This window comes from Cricetulus griseus (genome assembly GCF_003668045.3).
Source record: "Cricetulus griseus strain 17A/GY chromosome 1 unlocalized genomic scaffold, alternate assembly CriGri-PICRH-1.0 chr1_0, whole genome shotgun sequence".
NCBI lineage: Eukaryota > Metazoa > Chordata > Mammalia > Rodentia > Cricetidae > Cricetulus > Cricetulus griseus.
In genome coordinates, this window is record NW_023276806.1 from 267,140,325 (window position 1) to 267,162,110 (window position 21,786).

The following is a 21,786-nucleotide window of genomic DNA, read 5'->3' on the forward strand; positions in this document are numbered from 1 at the left end:
AAATGGATGTGACTAGAAAAGGTAGCACATAGTGATCTATATGTAAATTGTTTTTATTGGTGAATATCAATGTTTGAAATTGGAAACTCAGTAAACTAGGAACTTAAATGATTACCAATAATCATAAACAATACAAGGGGGAGATCTTTTGATCCTGTGATATCAAGAAAAATAAAAACACTATTCTGAAGCAGCAAGTGGAAACAGAAGCCAACAGGCTGTCATCTATATCGACTTTATTTTTAAAACCTTTGCACCGACATGAGTGCGCTGCAATATTTTAGGGGCTACTGAAAGCAATGGGGGCATGCAAGTATGCCTGCCACAAATCCCTCTTCATTTTCTGTTTAACAAAGAACAGGTGCTGTGCTGTAATGCTGCCTGCATTTGCAGCCAGAACAATGCCCGGCCCAGGGAGAGCACTGAAGACCTGTTTGTTAGATGAGTGACTGACTGAGAAGGTAGGCTGACAAGTGGCTGTCACCTGGAAGAGGCTTCCTCAGCTGCTAGCTGCTGCTGCCTCACCTGTCCTGCATCAAGGACCTGAGTTCCCGCTCCCAGCCCAGTGCAGTCCTCAGGTTGGGGCTCATTTTTCACAGCAGGGCCTCGTGAGGAACGTCGGTCGGGCTCGCAGACCGGGGTTAGGCGGGAAAAGGGGATCCTGGGGAGCCCGGGCCTCAGTTTCCTAATCTGTGGTCAACCACCAACCTGCAAGCAAGCGCTCGCCTCGCCGCAGCACGAGTGGGCAATCCCGCTATTGCCTTGCTTGGCATTGTGGAGAAAAAGAGCCAAGCCGCCATCGCCAGGCGAGCGCGCGACCCGACGAGCAGCTTCCCACGGCCCGCGCTCGCCGTCGCGCGCTCGGCTCTGCTCGGCTCGGCCCGGCTCGGCTCCACCGTCCTCTCCCCCCGCCCCCCTCCCCGCTCCCAGCGTGGGGTTGGCGCGGGCTGCTACGCCGGGGAAGCCGAGGGCGCGTGCGCGCGGCAGGCGGGGTCGGGGCTCGCAGGGAGGCAGCCCGGCGCGCTCTTGTGCTTGCTCGCGTGCGTGCGTGCGCGTGCCAGGAACGGGGGTGGTGGTTACGGTCTACGCGCCCGCAGGTGGGTGCGGGTGCGCGCCACGGAGAGAAGGCGGCGGCGGCGGCGGCGGCGGCGGCGGCGGCGGCGGCGGCGACGTCGCGCCCGCGGGTTCGGTGAGCGCGTGCGCGCCACAGGCACGCGCTGGCGGAGCGCGCGCCGCGCACGCGCCAGGCAGGGGGCGGGGCCTGCGCGCGGCCGCCGGAGGGGCGGGGCCCCCCTGTGTCGGCAGGTAGGCGCGCCCCGCCGCCCGTCACCCCGCCCCCTTGCCCCCGAGCGCGTGCGCGGCCGCCCTCCCTCCCGCCGAGAGCGCGCTCCTCCCGCGCTCGCGCCGGCCGGCGTTCAGTCTGTGAGCCGCGCACTCGGGGGAGCTCTGCCGCCGCCGCCGCCGCCGCCGCCGTCGCCTCGGCCGCGAGTCCCGACCGGAGACTGCCCTCGCCCTCAGCCGCCTTTCCCGCCCTTCGCCCCGCCGGCCGCCGGCGCCGGGCTTCGACGCGGGGTCGCGAAGATGGAGGTGCCGCGCCTGGACCATGCCCTCAGCAGCCCCAGCAGCCCGTGTGAGGAGATCAAGAACCTCAGCCTGGAGGCCATCCAGCTGTGCGACCGCGATGGTGAGGCTCGGCGACACCGGTGGGAGACAAAAGGACGCGGGCGGAGGGGTCCGGTCCGGTCCGGTCGGCCGCACTGGGCTTCGCTCGGGTCCGCGGGAGAGGGCTGCCAGGGGAGAGGGCGCCTCTCGGGTCCGCGGGAGAGGGCTGCCAGGGGAGAGGGCGCCTCTCCGGTCCGCGGGAGAGGGCTGCCAGGGGAGTGGGCTCCGCTCGGGTCCGCGGGAAAAGGCTGCCAGGGGAGAGGGCGCCTCTCGGGTCCGCGGGAGAGGGCTACACTGGGAAGAGGGAGCCGTTCGGATCCGCGTGAGAGGGCGCCTCTCGGGTCCGCGGCCAGGTGCCGCCTATTCTGCAGCAGACAGGTCTCGGGTCTCCCGGCCCGGGACTTACCTTGGATGCTCCCGGCACACCCGCCAGATAGGCTTCTCTGACCCGAAACTTACCCATCCCCTTGCAAACCTCCTGCCCACGGAAGTGAATCCACTGGGTGAGCATTCTAGTATTTCAGTCTGCCGGCGGAAAAGCTGCGTTTCAGCACCAAGGACAGACACTAGGCTCCAGGCTCTGGGCAGAGATTCTGAGAATGTCAAAAATCTGTGCAGGAATCCGTGTCTTCAACATCTGCTGGGATTCAGTGTGTGTGTGTGTGGAACACGTACTGTTGTGTGTTGAGGTGTCGGTGCTCTATTGTTAAAGTTGGCAGTCTCCAGGGGGGAAAGGGAAATGATTGCTCATAGGTCCGAGTGTTAAAGTGCAGTGTGGGCACAGAGCGGTGTGCTGGGCTAGTTGGAGGATCAGCCTTGTTCACAGAGCCCTGTGCTGGGCTAGTTGAAGGGTCAGTGTTGTTTCAGTGATTTGGAATAAAACTTCATTTGTAAAGAAGTCGTCTGATTGCTGATTGGCCAAATAATGGTAAAATTCTGCATATGATACAGTTGAAAAATCAGTTGACTAGCAGTGGAATTGTTTAACTGTATGTGAGTAATGGCTATAAAACATTCTGAAGAAAAGTTACCAGAGATATTAATTGGTGCACATTAAGGTCATAAAATTTAGCATCATACTCGTATAGGAAACAAAGGTCTTGTTTTTTAAAAGCATTTAAGTGGTAACAACTGGCTTAGTCATTGCTATCTTAAACGTTTAGGTAGAGTGAACACTAAAGTCCTGTTTACTAATACGTTTGTTATTGTCAATGTGAATTTATCTTTAATAATTCTGAGAGCAAAATTCAAATGCTTTGAACCCAACAAACCTTAGCTTCTAAAAGAGGTGCAGTCCGAGTAAATAAATATTTTTGTAAAGGCTGCTTATATTTTCTTTATCAGTAGATATCATTAGAATGCTTCCTTCCTAACTTGTAGCTATTTTATTTTCTCAGAGTCATTTCAGAGAAAAGCAAGACTCTAAAATGAAAGTAGATTTGATTTTTAGTTCATTGATTTCTCAAATGCTAATTCAAATAGTAAGTGGAACAAGATAACTCAATGTTGTCCCTCAGACTTCAATAATTTCAGGATTTTAAATTGTATTCATTGTGTTTATCATAGGTATTAGGGAAATCTTTGTTTAATGAACTTCGGAGTTACAAATGTGCCATGTACAAGTTAATGCTGCTTTTACTATAGTCTGTTCTTCCAGAATAGCAGCTCTTCCGATCCATTTTTAGTTGTTTCAGTTGACATTCTGAATCCTGGGAAATGAACGAATTACGTAACATTTAATTGGGGGGGGATGCTGGGATCAAGCAATAGCTGTGACAATTATTATTTGTGGTCTTCTGCTGGATTTATACTAGACTAATCAGGTTTCATTTTGTAAAGCAGTTTAAACCAAGGCATACAAAGAACCATGTCTTAGAAAATGTGTAAAGAAAATGGAGAAATACCATAGAGAGGTTGTCAAATGCTTGCCTCCCCATCGCCTTTGTGACCCTCTTCCAATATATGGCAATTTCTAATCAGTTAGTTGGTTTCGTGAGAATAATTTAGAGTGAATAACACCATTTGTATAGAACAGTGTTGCACTGAATCTGTTAACTAGACTTTCCTTAGCACAATTTCATACTGAGACATCTGTAGCTGTGTGGGGTTTGCTCGCTGCACTTCCTCACATTCCTCTCTCTTAGATCTCACCATTTCACTTCTGTCAGTGTATGGGGCAGAAAGACAAGGTTATGGCAGCATATGTAGCTGAAGATATATTTTTATGTTTTAGGTCTATAAAGCTATAGTTTCATTTTATGACCATGGGAGTATAGTGCCTTGTTTGTGGCTTACTTTTTAATCATTTCACTTCACTCTTGTTAATTGGGTAAGAAAAAACGAGACATTAATTCCTTGGAAATGAAATAAAGTAGAGTAGGGGAAAGTGTGGCATGATTGTTAATGTGCTTTCCTTTCTACCTGCAGATGTTTTTGAATCCTATCATGATGCATGAACCACAAGCTAAGGTTCCTGGTGAATATAACTGCCTGTCTCTCATTTCTTTGGCTTGCCTCTTGTATGCCTTTCCTGTTGCTGATTTTCCTATAAATTGTAGTTTAAGCTGATAGCAGCATCTCTCAGCATTTCCTTTTATTTATTTATTTTCCGAATAATTAGTAGTCTTGGAAGAATATCAGCATTCAAATAGTCACACATTAAAAGGGTTCTTATGAATACACATTCGTATTACTTTTTGAGGAGTCTTTTCTAGGCATATCTGCTTTGTTGCTAGTATGTGGTCCCTGCCCATGTGCTAATCACTGTAGTTCAAAATGAGGATTTTAGATAGGATTCTATTAGGAAACTGTTGGAATGAGTACAGTAGCTCTGTGGGCTTCTGTTAATCCCTGTTCCAAGTAGGCAAGGGCTTCTTTTCCTAGCTCTAGAGTGCTCTGGCATACTCATTATTAAACACACCATGTTGCTTCACGATGATGATTTTTAATGGAAAGAAAAACATCCAGTGTTTCATCTAAAATATCATTTTTTAGTTTATTTTTTCCTATAACTTCATGAGGTGTCCCCCCCCGTGATTAATTAGGAAAGATTAATTTGTTTTATAATACTAACACCCCCCCCAAAGCTCTCTGTCTTAAACAGTCATTATCTCTCTGAGTAGGTCATTTTGTTACTGCCTAGATATAGTGTATGAGCTTCCTGATGCTACTTAGCAAGTGAAGACAACTTAAGGAAAGTGCAGTTTCTTTGTAATTGTAACTCTGTGGAGAAATGGAAGGGGGAGTTTTTCCCCTTCATATATTCAAAATATAGATTCCTTTAAGGAATCTTGTTTACTTAAATTATATAAGGAGCTGAAACATTCTTTCATGCTTTTGACATTTGACTTGAACACATTTTAACACTGGGAGCATAAAGTAACCCAAACGCGTAATGGCTCCGTCTATTACCTTAGATAACCTGTAATGACATCTCTGAAGCAAACAGACCCCTAGAAAGAACACCTGTAATGTGTGCCTTTAATGTCTTAATCACAAGAATGTGCGGTAATCATGACTCAGTCTCACTGATATGTAGTATGGAATAGCAGTAATACCATTTCAGATCAGGTGGCCAAGTGAGAATGTTGGCTTTTGACAGCCCTGTAACCTTGGGCAAGTTACTTAGCCTGTGTTAGCCTGAAGCACCCTCGAGAAAAATAAGCACAGTGATAGATACGATATATGATTCTTGAAATGTAAAATAAAGTATTATATAGCATAGACCACAATTCTTGTTGCAAAATTGAGAAAAATTATTGGGAGTGGAATGTTATCTTTCTCATATTCTCCTGAGTTGAGCATGCTAATTTTCTAACTTTTTTGTGGCCAATATTTGCATCCCTGTTAATAATTCAGTTGTGTTCTCTTTAGGAGAGCATTTCATGAGAAATTATTGGCAACCGTAAATTCTGAATTTTAAGAGTAAATTGGAGAGAATCACATGGCAGTATTCTGACTGCTTGCTCATTAGTCATCCCAACAGTAATACCTTTGGCACTCATAGTCCTAGAAGCTGTTTTGAGGTTCTAGTTCATACCTGCTGCTGCTCTCCCTGTACCTTATGACGTGGACGCACACTTTGAACAAGTGTCTGTCTCAGCTCCCTTCTCTCTGCCCTTGCTTGACAATATTTTTCTCCATGCTCTTTTCTAACAGCTGCTCTGTTCTGCTATCATATGTCTCTGTGTTTATTTCTTTGCCTCAGGCACTACTCTGAGGGTGCTGTAATTTTTCATCAGTGAGCAAAGAACCTAGAAGAGCTAAAGGAAGCGAAGAAGAGCAAGAAAACCATCAGCTATGTTAATCTAATTCTTATTCTTGGTGGGAGCTCTATTTAATTTCCGTAGAAGACCAGGGAGTTTTAGAGGGAAAGTCACATCAAAAGCTATGTGAAGAGACTCCCTCCAGTGGCAGAATGCCTGTATGGTATAAGCAATAACTGGCACTTGATTGGTTGCCCAGGCAGGCCTCTCAGAAACTCACTCGAGGCAGAGCACTGTGTAGAAAACAATCAGGCCACTTGGCTTTGTCTTCACTAATATTTCCTACTAATTTGTCCCGTCTTGCTTTTCCTCTAACTTGAGTAAATCTATTCCCATTTGCTTTTATCTTTATATCAGCTTCAGTAACAGCAGTTGATTCCCTTGCTAAAACAAGCATAATACTTTAGTTTCCTTGGGGGGGGAGTTGTTAAGACAGGGTTTCTCTGCGGCTTTGGACGCTGTCTGGAACTAGCTCTTGTAGACCAGGCTGATCTCAAGAACTCACAGAGTTCTGCCTGCCTCTGCCTCCCGAGTGCTGGGATTAAAGGTCTTAGTAAAAACATTTTGCCTTGTTGAATACATCGCTTTCTTGGGTTTATTTTCTATTTCTGTTCAATTTCTTCCTAAGAATCTTCTTAATTCATTATTAATTATTTGAATTATCTTCTTACTATGCTAAAATATATACTTCATTTTTAACGATTTAAAGTATTTGATTATTGCAAGATTATAATTACTCTAATGTCTCACCGAGTAGAATATGTTTGTATATAAACATTTGAGGAGAAAAGTCAGCATTTGTAAAGCCGTGTAGCAGAAATATGCCGCATAGCAGGAACACCGGGGGTCAGATGTGCAGAGAACATGAGCACGCTGTGGTCCCAGGTGTCAGAGCACAAGGTGTTGGCAGGCTGGGGTGCACAAGTACAGATCTCAGGGCTGAATCCCAGGAAGAGTAGAGTTATCAGGGATAACTAGACTAAGTCTGGAAACTTGAAAATCGGAATCATTGGTAAGGAGAAAAAAGGAGGAAAAGCAAATGTTTGGAGGCATCTTGATAACATCAGTTTTTTTACACTGAAGATTTTAGGTCTCAGTGTACTTCCAGCTATGTTCTACATCCTTTTCAAGAGAACTTCTCTACTCCATAGGCATTGTATCACTAGAATGGTGCTGTCTACTGTTTTGTCATTGTTTGAATACATACTCTTGTTAGGGCCATCTTTTTGTTCATTCATACTACTCAAAATTGTTCAGACTTTCTAGTTGAATTGTCTTACTGAGAAGGATGTGTTTTGTACATACATTGGTAAGAAGAAAAAAAACGAGTGTTGGAAAGTTTCTAGCAGAAATGCAGAAAACTTAGTCTAATGATAGAAGTTTTAAAACTGTCACTTTATAAAAATGAGCTCTTTGCTGCTTTAGTGGGCATAGTGAAATAGGGGTACTTTTTCCCATCTACATAAAGACAGTGTTGGATTCTTGGGAGGCCTTTTAGGCTTATTACTATAAAGAAGAAAAAAAGCATTTGAGCTAATGCATCTAAATGCAACTTTAGAAAACCACTTGGAAACTTAGGGCACATGTCCTTCATTCGTGTTCTCTGAAAAAGAGTTCTAGAATGGGAAAAACAATTACTCATGGAAACTACCTGTGTCACTAGGAGACTAGAACTTATATGGAAGAAAGAGTCTGGATTTGACGTCAGTTTTAGAGTGGTCTGTAAGGAGCTTAGTTGTATTTCACTCCTTGACAGAAAGAGTGAACATCATTCAGGGAAGGCCAAAGTTGAATCCCAAAGATGAACTAAGTCTTCAGTCCAGGTTTGTTGAAAATGGTAGTTCAAAGGTACTTCATGGGCTATAGCTAAGGTGGAACAAAGAGCATCTCAACTGGATTTGTAGCTAGCGTGTCATTTTATGAACATTTCAACTATGGTCGTGGTCCATTACTAAGCTGCTCTGGAGATTTGACGTAGTATGTACAATTGGCTATAGTGGTTATGGCAAGTTCTAGGAATACTTCTGTTCTTTCCTTTTCTACAGCACATGGGGTTTGCTACCTAATAATAGCACAGAAGGTGCCTTGCTAGTCATGTTCCATTAAAGATGAGGCATACACAATTTTACTCTATACTTTAATTTTAATGAAAATTTGTCTCATTTGCCAGAAGGCTGATGAATTTTTCAGTCTTTAAAACTTTAAATGGTAGTGACTAAAGCTAACAAGAACCAAGATAATCTTGTACATTTATTATGTGACCAGTTCCTAATGGCTGTATTTATGATTATGTCCATGATGTAAACTAGGAGTGAGTTATCATGGCCCTTGAGCCAGATCCCCAAGCCTACTGCCTGTCGATATATTTAAAAACATACTGGATGGAATATACATGCCTAATTTATGTAATACAATAATTTATGTTTAAATTTATTTATACATTAATTACATATTATAAATGGCTGTAGTGTTTCTAGAGCAGAGGTAAGTGGTTGTGACAGATCACATAGCGCACAAACCCTTTAAAATAGTTACTATTTGACCCTTCACTAAAGTATGCAATAAAACCTACTATAAAAGACTGTGGCTGTGAGCTAATCCCTCTTTGCCAGGATAAAGATGTTGAAAGTTTGTGAAAGAAAACTGTAGATTGATATGGCTTTTGCATATTATCAAAGTTTTGAGATTATGTACATCATTTGAAGATCCATAGGAAGTCAATGTAAAAAATATAGCCCTGTGTGGGGTTATTCCAGAATGGATGACCCTGTAGATCCTTGTGTCTGAGTTTAGGAGGAAATGTTTCTCTGTGCAGGCATTTTCAGGTATGCTTACTATTCTACTAATATATTTGTAAGTGTCAGAGGTGGTATAAACTCTGAAGACATCTAGATGTATACTAATATTTAGATTATGTATATCATATTCTTTATTCTACCAAACTATTAAAAGAATAGTTGCGCCAGGCATGGTGAAACATGTCTATCACTGTAGAACTTGGGAGGTAGAGACTACAGAGTCAGAAATTCAAGACCAGCCTGAGTTACATGAGATCTGGTTGTTTGGAACACATATCTGATTCAAAATAACTTTGGCCACTATTTTGCTGCAAAATTCTGGAACTTGTCAGAGACCATATAATTGGTTTTGAAAAAATATTTTCATGTAAAATACAAGGAAAACATCAAATTTCATCACTACAGTCTAAATCCTGATCCCCAAGAAAGACTATATTTAGTTATAGTAACAATTTCTGAACGCTTATAGCAGATAGCTTTCAGTGTGGTCAATAATAGCTGAAAAATTAGCTCTACTAATTAACAGACTTCTGACATTTAAAACTAAATTGGCCTCAGTATATCCATGTTAAACTAGTTAATGTTCTTGCTTTTTTTTTCTTTAGATTGTATTTATTTATTATGTATACAACATTCTGCTTCCATGTATATCTGAACACCAGAAGAGGGCACCAGATCTCATAATCGATGGTTGTGAGCCACCATGTGGTTGCTGGGAATTGAACTCAGGACCTCTGGAAGAGCAGCCGGTGCTCTTAACCTCTGAGCCATCTCTCCAGCGGTTCTTGCTCTTTTTAAGTAGGAATACATTTTAATTTTATAATTGCCCATACTTCATTTAGGTAATTAAAGGGATAACTATACTCCAGACTTAAAGTAACTTCATTCCTAGTACAATTGTATAGAACACAAAACTCATCCTAATCCCTTAGCCTGTTGAATTTGTTCTGCTGAGAGAAAGGAACAAATAGAGACACATGAGCCAGGCAGTGGTGGCACACGCCTTTAATCCCAGCACTTGGGAGACAGAAGCAGGCGGATCTCTGTTAGTTCGAGGCCAGCCTGGTCTACAAAGCTACTCAGAGAAACCCTGCCTGGAAAAAATAAAAAGAGAGACATGAACCAAGACTAAAAGGAACTGAATGCTACATGCAAAAACCCAAAGTAGATTTGAAATTTAACTTGAGCATGTATTTGCCCATACTTGAATGTAAACAATAGGAGATAGAACCCCATCTTTTTAGATGCTATGCAATACAGTTTCCTTTTGGATGTTTACTAAAATCCAGGTACTACAGCCCAATTTGATATGTGCTACTTTTGTCCCATTAGTTCAAAATAGCACAAAATAATAACAAAGAAAGCCAAGTGATAATGTTTGCTGATCTTTTAATCATCCCTTTCCTAAAATTGTTTAAATCTCTTGTCAGTGGGTCTGGTTCTCGTGGAGGGGCTGTCAGAACACACCTCATTTGCTGAGTTTGTGATTGGTTAGATCTGGGGTGGAGCCCAAGAATTTATTTTTCTAGCAGTTTCCAGGTGAGCTTCTCTTAGTAATCTAGGGTCTACACCTGCAGAAACAGTGCTCCGAGAAGCATGACCAAATGGTTTCTTAGGCAGAGGATGTTGTATTGCTCTGAAGAAGTACCAGAGCCACAGGGACTTATAAAGAAAACTGGTTAATTTTCATCAAAGTTTTTGGTGATGGAAACCTTAAACAGAGTGATGCTGGGTCTGGTAAGTGTTCCCCTGGCTTTATCACCTCATGGCACATGGTATTCTGACAGGAGACCCAGTGTGTGGGGGCTGGGCTGGGGTGGAGGAGAGATAACTCAAGTACCAAGCCACAAGACAGGAAGCTATGGAGAAAGCAGGGAGGTCTTTATAGCAACCCTCTTACATGGACTAATTAGGGCTCAGAACTACTTTAATGTTTTCTGGGGCAGTGACCTCAGTGACCTAATGACCTCTCACTAGGTCCCACCTTTTAAAGGGTCCAACTATCTTTTTACATTTTGTTTGTTTATTTATGTGTTTATTTATTAAGGTGTGTGGGTATATGTAATGGTGCTTGTGTGAAGGTCTGACTGTGGGAATTGGTTCCCTCCTTCCTGTCATGTGGACGGACCCAAAGGATTGGACTCAGGTCATCAGCTTTGGTGGCAAGTGAATTTACCTGCCTAGCAATCTGATTGGTCCTACTATCACTTACTATTGCTGCACTGGGATCACACTCCCAAAACACCAACTCTCAGGGGACAAACTACACCCAAATCTTTAGAGAAAGAGTCAGTATTGTCCCTCCCCCCCCGCCCGCCGGAAAGAGTGGTATAATTAATCAACAATCAAGGCAAACATCTGTGGGCTTTGCGATTATACTGAAAAGGGTGATCTATGAAACTGGAGTTGATGATGGCTAAATGTGCTAGATTGGGAGTTGGATATCTTGACCCAAATAAATAAGATCAGAATGGGTTAGTGAAAGCAAGCTGAAAGAATAAGCTTGGTACTAAGTGATCAAAGTCATTTCTGAGCAAGTTGGATTTGAAATGCCTTTAATCCCAGCACTCGGGAGGCAGAGGCAGGTGGATCACTGAGTTCGAGGCCAGCCTGGTCTCCAGAGCGAGTGACAGGATAGGCTCCAAAGCTACACAGAGAAACCCTGTCTCGGAAAACAAAGAAAGAAAGAAAGGAAGAAAGAAAGGAAGAAAGAAAGAAAGAAAGAAAGAAAGAAAGAAAGAAAGAAAGAACTGATTTTCATAGGAAGAGAGTTTGAGGACTATTAGGGAAATTTGGTGGTCTTTCCTGAGCTGCTTAGTTGCCCTTCTGTCTCCTTTCATAGTGTTCCTTTCTGCCTTTTTTAAAGTCATTGTTAATAATTCAAGGGAGTGATGGGATAAGGAGCCTAGATGGTTAGTTGGTCATCTACAAGCTTTTGATATGGTTTTCTAAAGGTATTGCTGTAGAGCAGTTGCCATAGAAACAATGACCCAAGCTCTATAATGCAGATATTTCCTTTTAAATGGTAAGGTTTTCATGTTTACTGTGGAAGACATTAGATATTTTTTTCCTCTTAGTAATATAGTCTGCTTTGAAGAAAATATTAATTCAAAAAAAAATAAAACAACAAATGAAATGTTGGGCTTCAGAGCCACCGAAAAATAATGGCACTGAGGCTAAAGAGAAACTAAAACATTTGCCTAACCTGTTTTTGAAGTTTGTATTTGAGCATGTATTTCTAACCTGTCCTTTTGACCCTGAGCTCTTGTGTTTTAATGTCAAGTGCAGTATCTGCTTAGTGCCAGTGTCAACAAGATACATAGCCTTTCTACACTTAGATCTTGTTCTTACAAATCATTTTAAAGTAAATCTTTGGGTTTATTTAGCAAATATCTTTTTGTGTAGCATTTTGTGTGGTTGGGCATTTGGACCTATTGTTATGTATTATCCTCTGGGTACAACTCACCTTCCCTGAACTCAGTACTTTAATAGGGCCTCTCAAGGTCATTGTTAAGTAAGTAACCAAAAAAGGAAATTGAACTGATCAGAGCCATTGACTTTAGCAGCTAATATTTAAACCACTTGCTTTCTAAAGCTTTACTCACGAAATTCTAATGATACAATTTACAGCAATAAAATTTGAACTAGAAATAATGACAACTCAACAGGTACAGGGCAGCCAATTCTAGCAGACCATGCTTTGCACTGTGTTGTAGATGTGTGTGTGTCTCCTCTACACACACTCTTCTCAGCTTCACAGACACTTATAAGGGTTTCATCTGGACCCACTGGCTGGTGAACTTTCCCTGTGACATCTCCTTTATTGACTGAAGGCTTTTGCCAGACTTCTTCCCTGTGATTTAATGCCTTCCAGTCTTAGTTTTCTGACATGTGAAGACCACTTTAGACTCATTTTCATGTAATATTTTAATGGTGATATTAAGCATGTTCTTGGTATGTGTTTATAATACTATTTACACAGATAAATTTGTCTTTACTTTCATCATACTTTAAAATCAGAAGTCTGAAACATAAACTTATAAAATACAGTAATCATTGAACAGTTATTTTCCCTAAAATTATGTTTTCTCTCAGTGCATCAGAAGAATTTCTCAGAAATGCAAACTGGCAATGAAATGTAATGCCAGCAGGTTACTAATGCCTATTACTAGTTCCTCATTCTCTAGTGTTAAAAAAGACCCTCCCTGTGATTTGGCCCCTGCCTCCTACTCCAGCCTTATTTCTTACCATTCTTCATAACTGTTTCTAACCAATATTTTTTCATTTCCTTTAATAGTCCAACATGATCTTTGGGAATATTTATTTAAAAAAAAACAACCTCTTACTTAAAAGATAGTTTTGAAGCTAGCCAAGTTATACACACTTATAATCTCAAGACTCATGAGGTTTATGTGGGAGGATCCTCAAGTTAAGGCCATTCTGAGCTAACCAGCAAGCTCCAGGCTAGCCCAAACTACATAGTGAGATCCTGTATACCTATGAATAAATGAATAGATGGGTGAGTTTTTATGGTATAAAACCAATTGGGATATGAGAAGGAATAGATTTTATAAAAAGAGCACTGGAAGTAAAGCATTGTGAGATACAGAACACAGCGTTCATGTAGGAAGAACCTGAGCATCTAAAAAGGTAACAGATTAGTAACCTGGACTAGTTGTTGAAGTGTAAATTTTATGGATGGTACAGCTCAGTAGCTATTAGAGCCATTTGCTAAAAAACAGGATACTGGGTTTGGGAGTAATCTGAAGGAGAATAATTAAAAGCCATGTTTCAGATTATTTTAGATTTGAGGTGTCTTTGAAGCACATGACAGCAAGTGGCAGGCACATTGCATTTTGCCAATGCTGAGGGTTTATTGTTGGTTCTGAAATGTAGCATTTATCAGGAAACAGTCTTCAGCAGACCCCTGAGAACCACTAACTTTTGGCATGTGTAGTGATATTGTCTGTAATCTAACAGTTTGCCTGAAGAGCAGAATGCAGAGCTAAGCTACTAGTTAACCACACACCTAGTTAAGAGCTAAGCCACTAGTTAGCCACATACCTAAGCCACTAGTTAGCCATAGAGCACAGGCAGTTGTGGCCACACCTTTAATCAGAGGCAGATGAAGCTCTGTGAGTTCAAGACCACCCTGGGCTATATGAGAGTGAATCTGCCTTAAAAGAAAAACAGAGCTCTCGCCTTTAATCCTAGCACTAGAGAGAATATAAGGCAAGAGCTCAGTGCAGTCTCAAGGCAGTATGGGGTTTGGTGGAGAGCATTGCAGTCTGCAGTCACTCTGAAAACAGGATAGCCCCCCTTTGGTCTTAACCTTGGTAGAGGTAAGAACTCTTTAGTGGCTTGGCTGCTTTGCTTTTCTGACCTTTGGTTTCAACCCCAACATCCATCTCTGGGTTTTTATTATTTGTACTACAGTTGTGACAAAGTTGTCAAGTATGGGAAGGAGTAGGTGCCAGAGGAAAAGATCTCATGTACCACTTACCTAATTCTAAAATGATCTATGCCTGAGACCCATGTAAAAAAAAAAGAGATTAACAATAGAAAAGCATACAAGTTCATTGAGTAAACACTTGTATGACATAGAGCTTTTAGAAATGAAGACATAAGAAAATATGGAAAGCTATGTGTATTTTATGCTTAGTGTGATGAAGAAACAGAATGCTATAGAGGGGATTGGACATGGGGAGTAGAGGGTGAGCACTGTGAGGTTTGGTTGTTCAGTTTCTTCCCTGGGTCTTCAGAGGTAGTGACCTTCTTTCCTTCTAGATATAGGGAAGATACTTCAGGAATGCATCTTATAATCCACTTTGAAAGGATGTAAGAATTTTTCATGTGGGTAAATTCTTCATGGGTTACTTCAGATGTTCCCACAGTGCAAGTGTACACGAAGTAACATGTCCCGAGGCCCCATCAGAGGAGAACTGAGAAGGAGCTGTTGCTGCCATTTGACGAGGGAATATTTGTTGCAGTCCTAGAGACTGAAACTATTTGACTGAGCTTAAGGGTTATTAAGGATTAAAGAAATAAAAATAGTGTATGGCAAGTGTCCTGAGAAACCTGGTCATAAAGAGAAGCAAATAAGTTATCTGGAAAAATATGTAGCAGTGAGGGTTTAAAATCTGCTTGCAAACACACACACACACACACACACACACACACACACACACACACACACATATATGCGGGTGCGCTCGCACATACAGACAAGTTACCAGACTGATACACAATTGTAAAAACATGAATCATGAACAGTAGACACTGGTTCTGCACTAATCTCTAATTTTCTTGTACTGATGAGCAACCAACAATTACGACTGACTGTTGAATATGTAATTCCCAGCCTTCTGTCAGGTGAAAGGTTTGACTTTTTTAAAAACTAGTCCAGGGGTGAGACTCTAACTTAAATTTTATATATTTTATGTATTTACAGTTACAGTTTGGATATTGTGTTGACAAAAAATGGACTTTGATAGCTAATTTAACTATCAACTTGCCTGCATTTAGAATCACGTAGGGGACAGATTTCTAGACCTGTGTGGGAAGACTTTTCAGAGAGGGTTAACTGAGGAGGAAAGGCTAGTGCTAAATGCAGGTGCTCACCCCAGGTCTGAGAACTGGGACTGAATAGGAGGGAGGAACGAACGTGGTGAGAACCACTCAGCACTCTCTGCTTCCTGACTGAGGGTGGACACAGTGTGACTGATGCCTCATGCTCCTGCTGCTCTGCCTTTCCCAGCATGATGGCCGACATCTCCTCAGAGAGTGAGCCAAAAATTAACACTCATCCTTCCTCTCTTAGTTGCTTGTGAGGTGTTTGCTCACAGTGAGTAGAAAAGCAATACGCAAATTTTCTCAGAAGAACAACTTTTGCCTTTTCATAACCTCTAGTTGGCAGGACTATGCTACCTTTTACAAAAACACATTCTTGCCTGTGTTCGTTTTGTAACTGAGACACCTTTAAATATCAAGTGTGAAAGAAATTTGAAAGGATGGTGGGATAAAATATCTGTCGTTGTTATTCAGGAAGGTAAATGTCATTGAGCTTATCAACTCCATGACAGTTCTCTGAGCAAGGCTCATTTTTAAAAGAAAACACACCAGAGTGCAGTATTGTCTTGTTTACATGCTTGCATGGTGAACACTGGAAAAATATAAAATAACTAATTTGTCAATAACAGTACTTAAGTGTTTTAAGATGCAAGTTTAATTTTTTTTTCTAGGGCAGAAAGATGTATGTCTTCATTTTCTCTGTAGTAGACAGTTATGGTTTCTCATCCAGAAGCACCTTCCCTTGGAGTATCTAAGATATTTCTGTGCATTCTGAACTCTGTAGTTAGTATGCTGCTGTTATACATTGCATTTTAAAACATTTTCTATACAATTATCTCACAAAGAACAGGTAAATATGAAGAACAACTATCCAAAGCGTGGTACATAGTGAATTATCTTTTGTAAGTCATTCAATTAAAAATACTAATAAGTACACCCACAAGGATTCATAAACAGAAAGTAAGAAAGAATAAATGTCAGTCAGGTTTTCCTGGATAGATCTAATAACATGTCATCACACCTGTCTCCATTAAGAATTAGGTCTTTTTAAAGATGCTTACCAGAACAAACATGTAGCCCTTTATACCCAGGATCCCAGTATGCTGCCAGTGTCAACTTTTGCCTAAGAAAACTTACATTCTGTTCAGTCACTGTTACTTTGCAGTTGACAAACCAAAGAAGACAAAGTCCTAACATTGACTTATGTCTCCTTAAAATCAATCTCATTTGTGCAGATGCCAGGACTCTGAGTCATCCAAGTCATCAGCTAAGGATTGTTGGTTGACTAGCTAGTCACTGTGTTGGGACTGTATATTTGTATTATTGTCATAAGCAGCAATGGATCCAGATTTTATGGTGCCCCAAGTTTAAACAGTTGGTTGACTTTAGAAAAGCAGTGCAGCATTTTGGATATAAGAATCAAATGCGCCCAGTGGTGATGACTCATATCTTTAATCCCACTGCTCAAGGGAGGCAGGCAGAGCTCTGTAAGTTCAAGGCCAGCCTGGTCTACAGAGTAAGTTCCATGACACCAGAGACAGAAAAACCCTGTCTTGAAGAACTGCTACAAGCAGCAAGATCACACAGTAATTGTACAGCTGTCGTATCACGAGATAACTCAGGTAAATTAAAGAGTCTTCTGATGGATTAAACCAATGCAAAAAATGTACTTGGCATTATAATCTTTTGAATAAATTAGCTGTTTCTTGCTGTAGATTCTTCCTGTAGCTTATTCCTTTCTGTAACAAAATTGGGATTCACTACCCACAGTTTAGCACTATCTGGTCATTTACTGGGAGCAAATTTCTCCCATGCATTTGTAGTTTACTGATTATATTCCCTAGCTATGTGTAAAACCTGTTCTCCATTAACAGGTCCTAGTTTACTGATTATATTCCTTATATGTGTGAGGCCTGTTTCCCACTATCAGGTCTTTGTCGTCTCCCCCCCCCATTGCAATTGCAGAGATCTGCCTTCCTACAATTACCTTTATTGACAGGCATTTGTTCAGCGTCTAGGGCCCAGGCTAGCTAGCCTAGCCCAGTCAGCAGGTTCTGGGTTTTAAGTGAGAATTCCTGCTTCAGAGTGTAAGGTGGGAAGTGATGATTCCTGACATAACTTCTGGCTTCCACAAACATGAGTGTCAGTGTGCCTGCACAAACATACACGTAAAAAATTTTAAAAATGGAAATTCAAGAAGAATGGAAAGAATTGATAACCTGTGTTTTAAAAGATGTAAAATGATTTAGCCAAGGCTATACAGCATTCCAGTAAGAGAACTGTGGTAGATACTCAATGAATTGAATTATTGCAAGAAAATAATGACAAAGGAATCCTGAATGCAAGTATATATTTAGTCATGAGTTAGTGGGGAATATTTCCAACAAATAAACATTAAAAGTTCAAGGAAACTTGGGGGCTGGAGAGATAGCTCAATGGTATGAGTACTGAATGCTCTTCCAGAGCACCCACTGGTTTAGCTCACAGTCGCCAGAACACCAGTTCCAGAGGATCTGCTGCTCTGTTCTGACCTCCTTGGCATTTTGTGCATGTGGTGCACCCTCTTGTGGGCTTGGTGGGCACTTGATCATGTGTGGCATACACTCACACACACACACACACACACACACACACACACACACACACACACACACACATTTTTAAAAGGATATGTTAAGGATTTAGAATATTGCAGACACACATGTAGACAATTTTTTTTAAGTTCAAGAAAATTAAGCTTTAAAAAATATGGTAACTCTAATGACTCATATTTTAGAGCTAGAACTGACCTTAGACTCTCATGCAGACCATTTCTAGTCTATAGTTAAGGACAGTGACTGTTAATGTGATTTTCCAAGAATGCAAGTAGTTCTAGAGCAGGTAAGGCAAGCCATCAGGGGTGGTTTGATGGGTATGAGCCCACACTTGAATGCCCAGGCACTTGATTTGAAAATTTGGCTTTTATACTAGTTGTTTGGCATTTAACAAGTAATGAAATGTCTTTGCTTGTACTCCATTTCTTCATTTATTAGAATATAGATGATACAAATACTTGTCATAAACTTCTCTAAGAATTAAAAACAGGGCTGGAGAGATGGTTAAGAGCACTTGCCACTCTTGCAGAGGACCTGAATTCAGTTTCCAACACCCACAATGGGTAGCTCATAATTACATATAACTCAGCTCTGGGGGACCCAACACCCTCTTGTGGGCTTGGTGGGCACCTGATCTTGTGTGGCATACACTCACACAGACACACAGACACACAGACACACAGACACACAGACACACACACACACACACACACACACACACACACACACACACACACACATTTTTTAAAGGATATGTTAAGGATTTAGAATATTGCTTTGCTAGTGTAAGTGCTCCTAAGTTTTTCTGCCACTAAAAGTCTCTGGTCTGGTGTTATATTTAAATATTTATTGTGGTTAACTGAAAGAGAACCTATTTAGACACTAATTTGTCTAAATAGTTGGAGAGCCTTGGCTCGAATTACCATCTGTTTTTTATAATCATATCTAATTATCCCCTTTATTACAAGTATCTGCTCAACTTTAGAAAAACTGTTCCTGTTTCATGTTACCATCTTTCAAAGGCTTTCAAACTTTACACACTGAATTGTTTTTAATACTCTTTAATTATGACACAGATTGAAAAAAAAATTTACTTTGTCTTGAAACACATTTAATATTATGTTCTTTTGTCATTTGTGTTTTCACTTTTATAATGAAAGTAAGAAACCATTTTATTCTTTCTTGCTCTTGTATCTATATGTATATATTTTCAGTTATCTAACTTCAAGGTTAGGTAGTAAAGAAGTCTCTTTCCTTTTCAATTTAGTATGTGTTATGTGTGTACTTGTTTTCATTTGTTGCATGTTTACTATTCCTCAGTTTAACTTTAGGGACATTGATCCATACCTGCTTTAAAACTTATTAGATAATATAACTAGAATCTGACACCAGATACAGCTATTAGAAATGAGTTTATGAGTAAGAATGTGAAGGATTAATCTTGTGCCACTTTGTATGCTAGTGAAGCCTGAAATTTGTGTTTTCCTTCTGTAAACTGGAGAATCCAGTGTGGGATGTGAAGGGTCAGCCCTGCAGGATGAAAAAGGTTTTCTTGGTTTTTCATAAAATCTTAGCCCTCTAAGGAGCACAGTATATGAACTGCATTCAACCTCTTTTCACTTTTCATTCTTGGGCTTCTAAGTTTGATGATAATCATGTTTTAATCTCATAGATTGCCATCCAGATAGGCGAGAAAAGTTTTTTACTGAAATACAGGTGTCAGAGTATTCCCTGCTGAACTGTTTACTAAGACTGTGACAGTTGCCTTTCCATGTCCTCCATTTTTAGTCCTAACCCTACAGGAATAGTGGCTATGACCCAGTGCTATGTTTTTATGGCTTATGATTTTAAGAATGAAAATTGAGATTAAATATTATTTGGATCATAACTACTATGTACATCCTTCTCAAAAATATTACTTACTTGGATGTAAAACCATTATTAGAAATGCAGATAGCCACTGTACAGGAACTGTTTGATGAAGAGCAGCTTAAATGTTAGGTGTATAGAAAAGAACAATACTGTGATATACCATATACAAATAAACCTTGAGACTTCCTCCTTTTAAATGTAGCAAGAAGCACAGCATTCTCTGAGCTTAAATGAACCCTTAAGGAGAGCACTCAGAGATAGGATTCCTGCAATAGGATTCCGTTGGCAGAAAAGAAAAAGGGAAAAAAGTCTAAGAGAGAAGCATGAAATTAAATTTAGAGATTATTCACACATAAATATTACATCAAAACTAAGAAATTGAAGTTCCTTTTAACACATGGATTTTATTTAAAAAGTACTTGGATATATACAGACACAAACAAATTTCAACAAAATGGGATAAGAAATAAATCATTAAGGATTATTAGGGGTATTGACAGTCTGCAGTGTGTTAGCAAAGTTATATATTTATTAGAGGGGGAGTAAAGTTTTAATCATTTCCTTTTACATGAGTGTAAGTCTAATGCAAGCCAGAAGTTATGTTTTTCATATATAGGTCATTACCTCATTTTATACTTGCTGGCCTATGAAGAAACAGAACTTAGACGATTAGAAGATATTTGCTCAAGGTTACACATCTCTGTCTGTCTTACTAGTAGGCATGTACTTAACCATTCTGTAATAAAAAGTTGGGCACTTGTGCGAGTACAATACAGCTGTCAGCATAGAAAAATAGTTTAGGCATTAGCATAATGGAAATATGTAATCTGTGATGACTGATTAGAAGTAGCAAAACAAATAGCTAATTGAAAATGAAATTTTAAAGTTCATATTGTCTTTTGCCTCGAATATGAGGTCTGCCCAGGTGTTCTTAGCACCTACCCCTGAACTTTGTCCTATTTCACAGCTGCTTTCCTCATATGCCCTAGAATTCATGCTGTCTCTTATGAAATGACATGTCCTCTTTGATGCTGCATACTTTTAAAAGAAGTTAAAAGAAGAAAATATATAAAAGCATATTCTAGCAAGGTAGAAATTGTATAACTAAAGCAGGACAGGGAAAGTGCAAATCAAGCCCATTGATTGACAGTGCATGATAGCAGCAGTTGTCATTCTTAGTGGAAATGCCTCATGCATGATAAAAGGTAAGGAAAGTGGAGATGAAGGACATTTGAAAGCAAACACAGTGGTAACCATGAGTAAAAGGTATAGTATCCCCTAAATGTTAAAAGAAACTTAAAGCAAGCAAAGGAGTATACAGGAAGAAACAGAAACAGAGGAGAAAATACAAAACAGTAGACAGATTTGTGGATACTCTAATAAACTGTGAATACCAAGACACTTAATACGCTTAATTCACCTACTATGAACTTAAAAGTCACTTTGGCTCCAAAAGCACAGTACAGAGACACTTAAAATAGTCATTTAACAGTCTAAAACTAAATGGCAGAAAAAAAATACACAGAAAGATAGTAAGAAAGTAGGTATTGTTTTCCTGTTAATCAGATAATTCCAGTCATAAGGACAAAGGAGAGTTTTAAATGTTAAAAGCCACAATTCATAACTAATGGAGAGAATAGTAGTTCCTAAACCACATAACCCAAACATTCACATTTAAAAGCAGTAGCACCTAATGATTCAGGAACACTATTAGATAAATACTCTGTCACTAATAAAGGATTTAAGATAACTACTTTTAGTACAAGATAGCCCTAGTAACCATACCAGCAATGTGACTTGGAATTCAGAAATGCCATCAGCCTGCTTGTGCCGGCATCCGCCCTTGGACCTTCCCACCCTGCTAGTAGAGGATGACCCCTTGGGTAGCAGTCTCAGAAATAGACATTGCCAACTAAGACATTACACACAACACTGGTCACATACAGCAAAAAGAACTAGAAAATAAGACTGAAAAATATACTTTCACCTCTGGGAGAAAACAGCAACTTCTGTTAGTCATGCATG

At 40.6% G+C, this 21,786-nt stretch overlaps 1 protein-coding gene across 1 annotated transcript in view; it reads left to right on the forward strand.

The window, feature by feature from the left end:
• The first annotated feature begins 1,581 nt into the window (after positions 1-1,581).
• Positions 1,582-21,786, forward strand: part of Phyhipl (phytanoyl-CoA 2-hydroxylase interacting protein like) — a 38,147-nt gene continuing 17,942 nt past the window's right edge. Inside the window, exon 1 of the mRNA XM_027395113.2 lies at positions 1,582-1,684. Within this exon, the coding sequence (XP_027250914.1) occupies positions 1,582-1,684 (103 nt within the window). The remainder of the gene's footprint in view (positions 1,685-21,786) is intronic.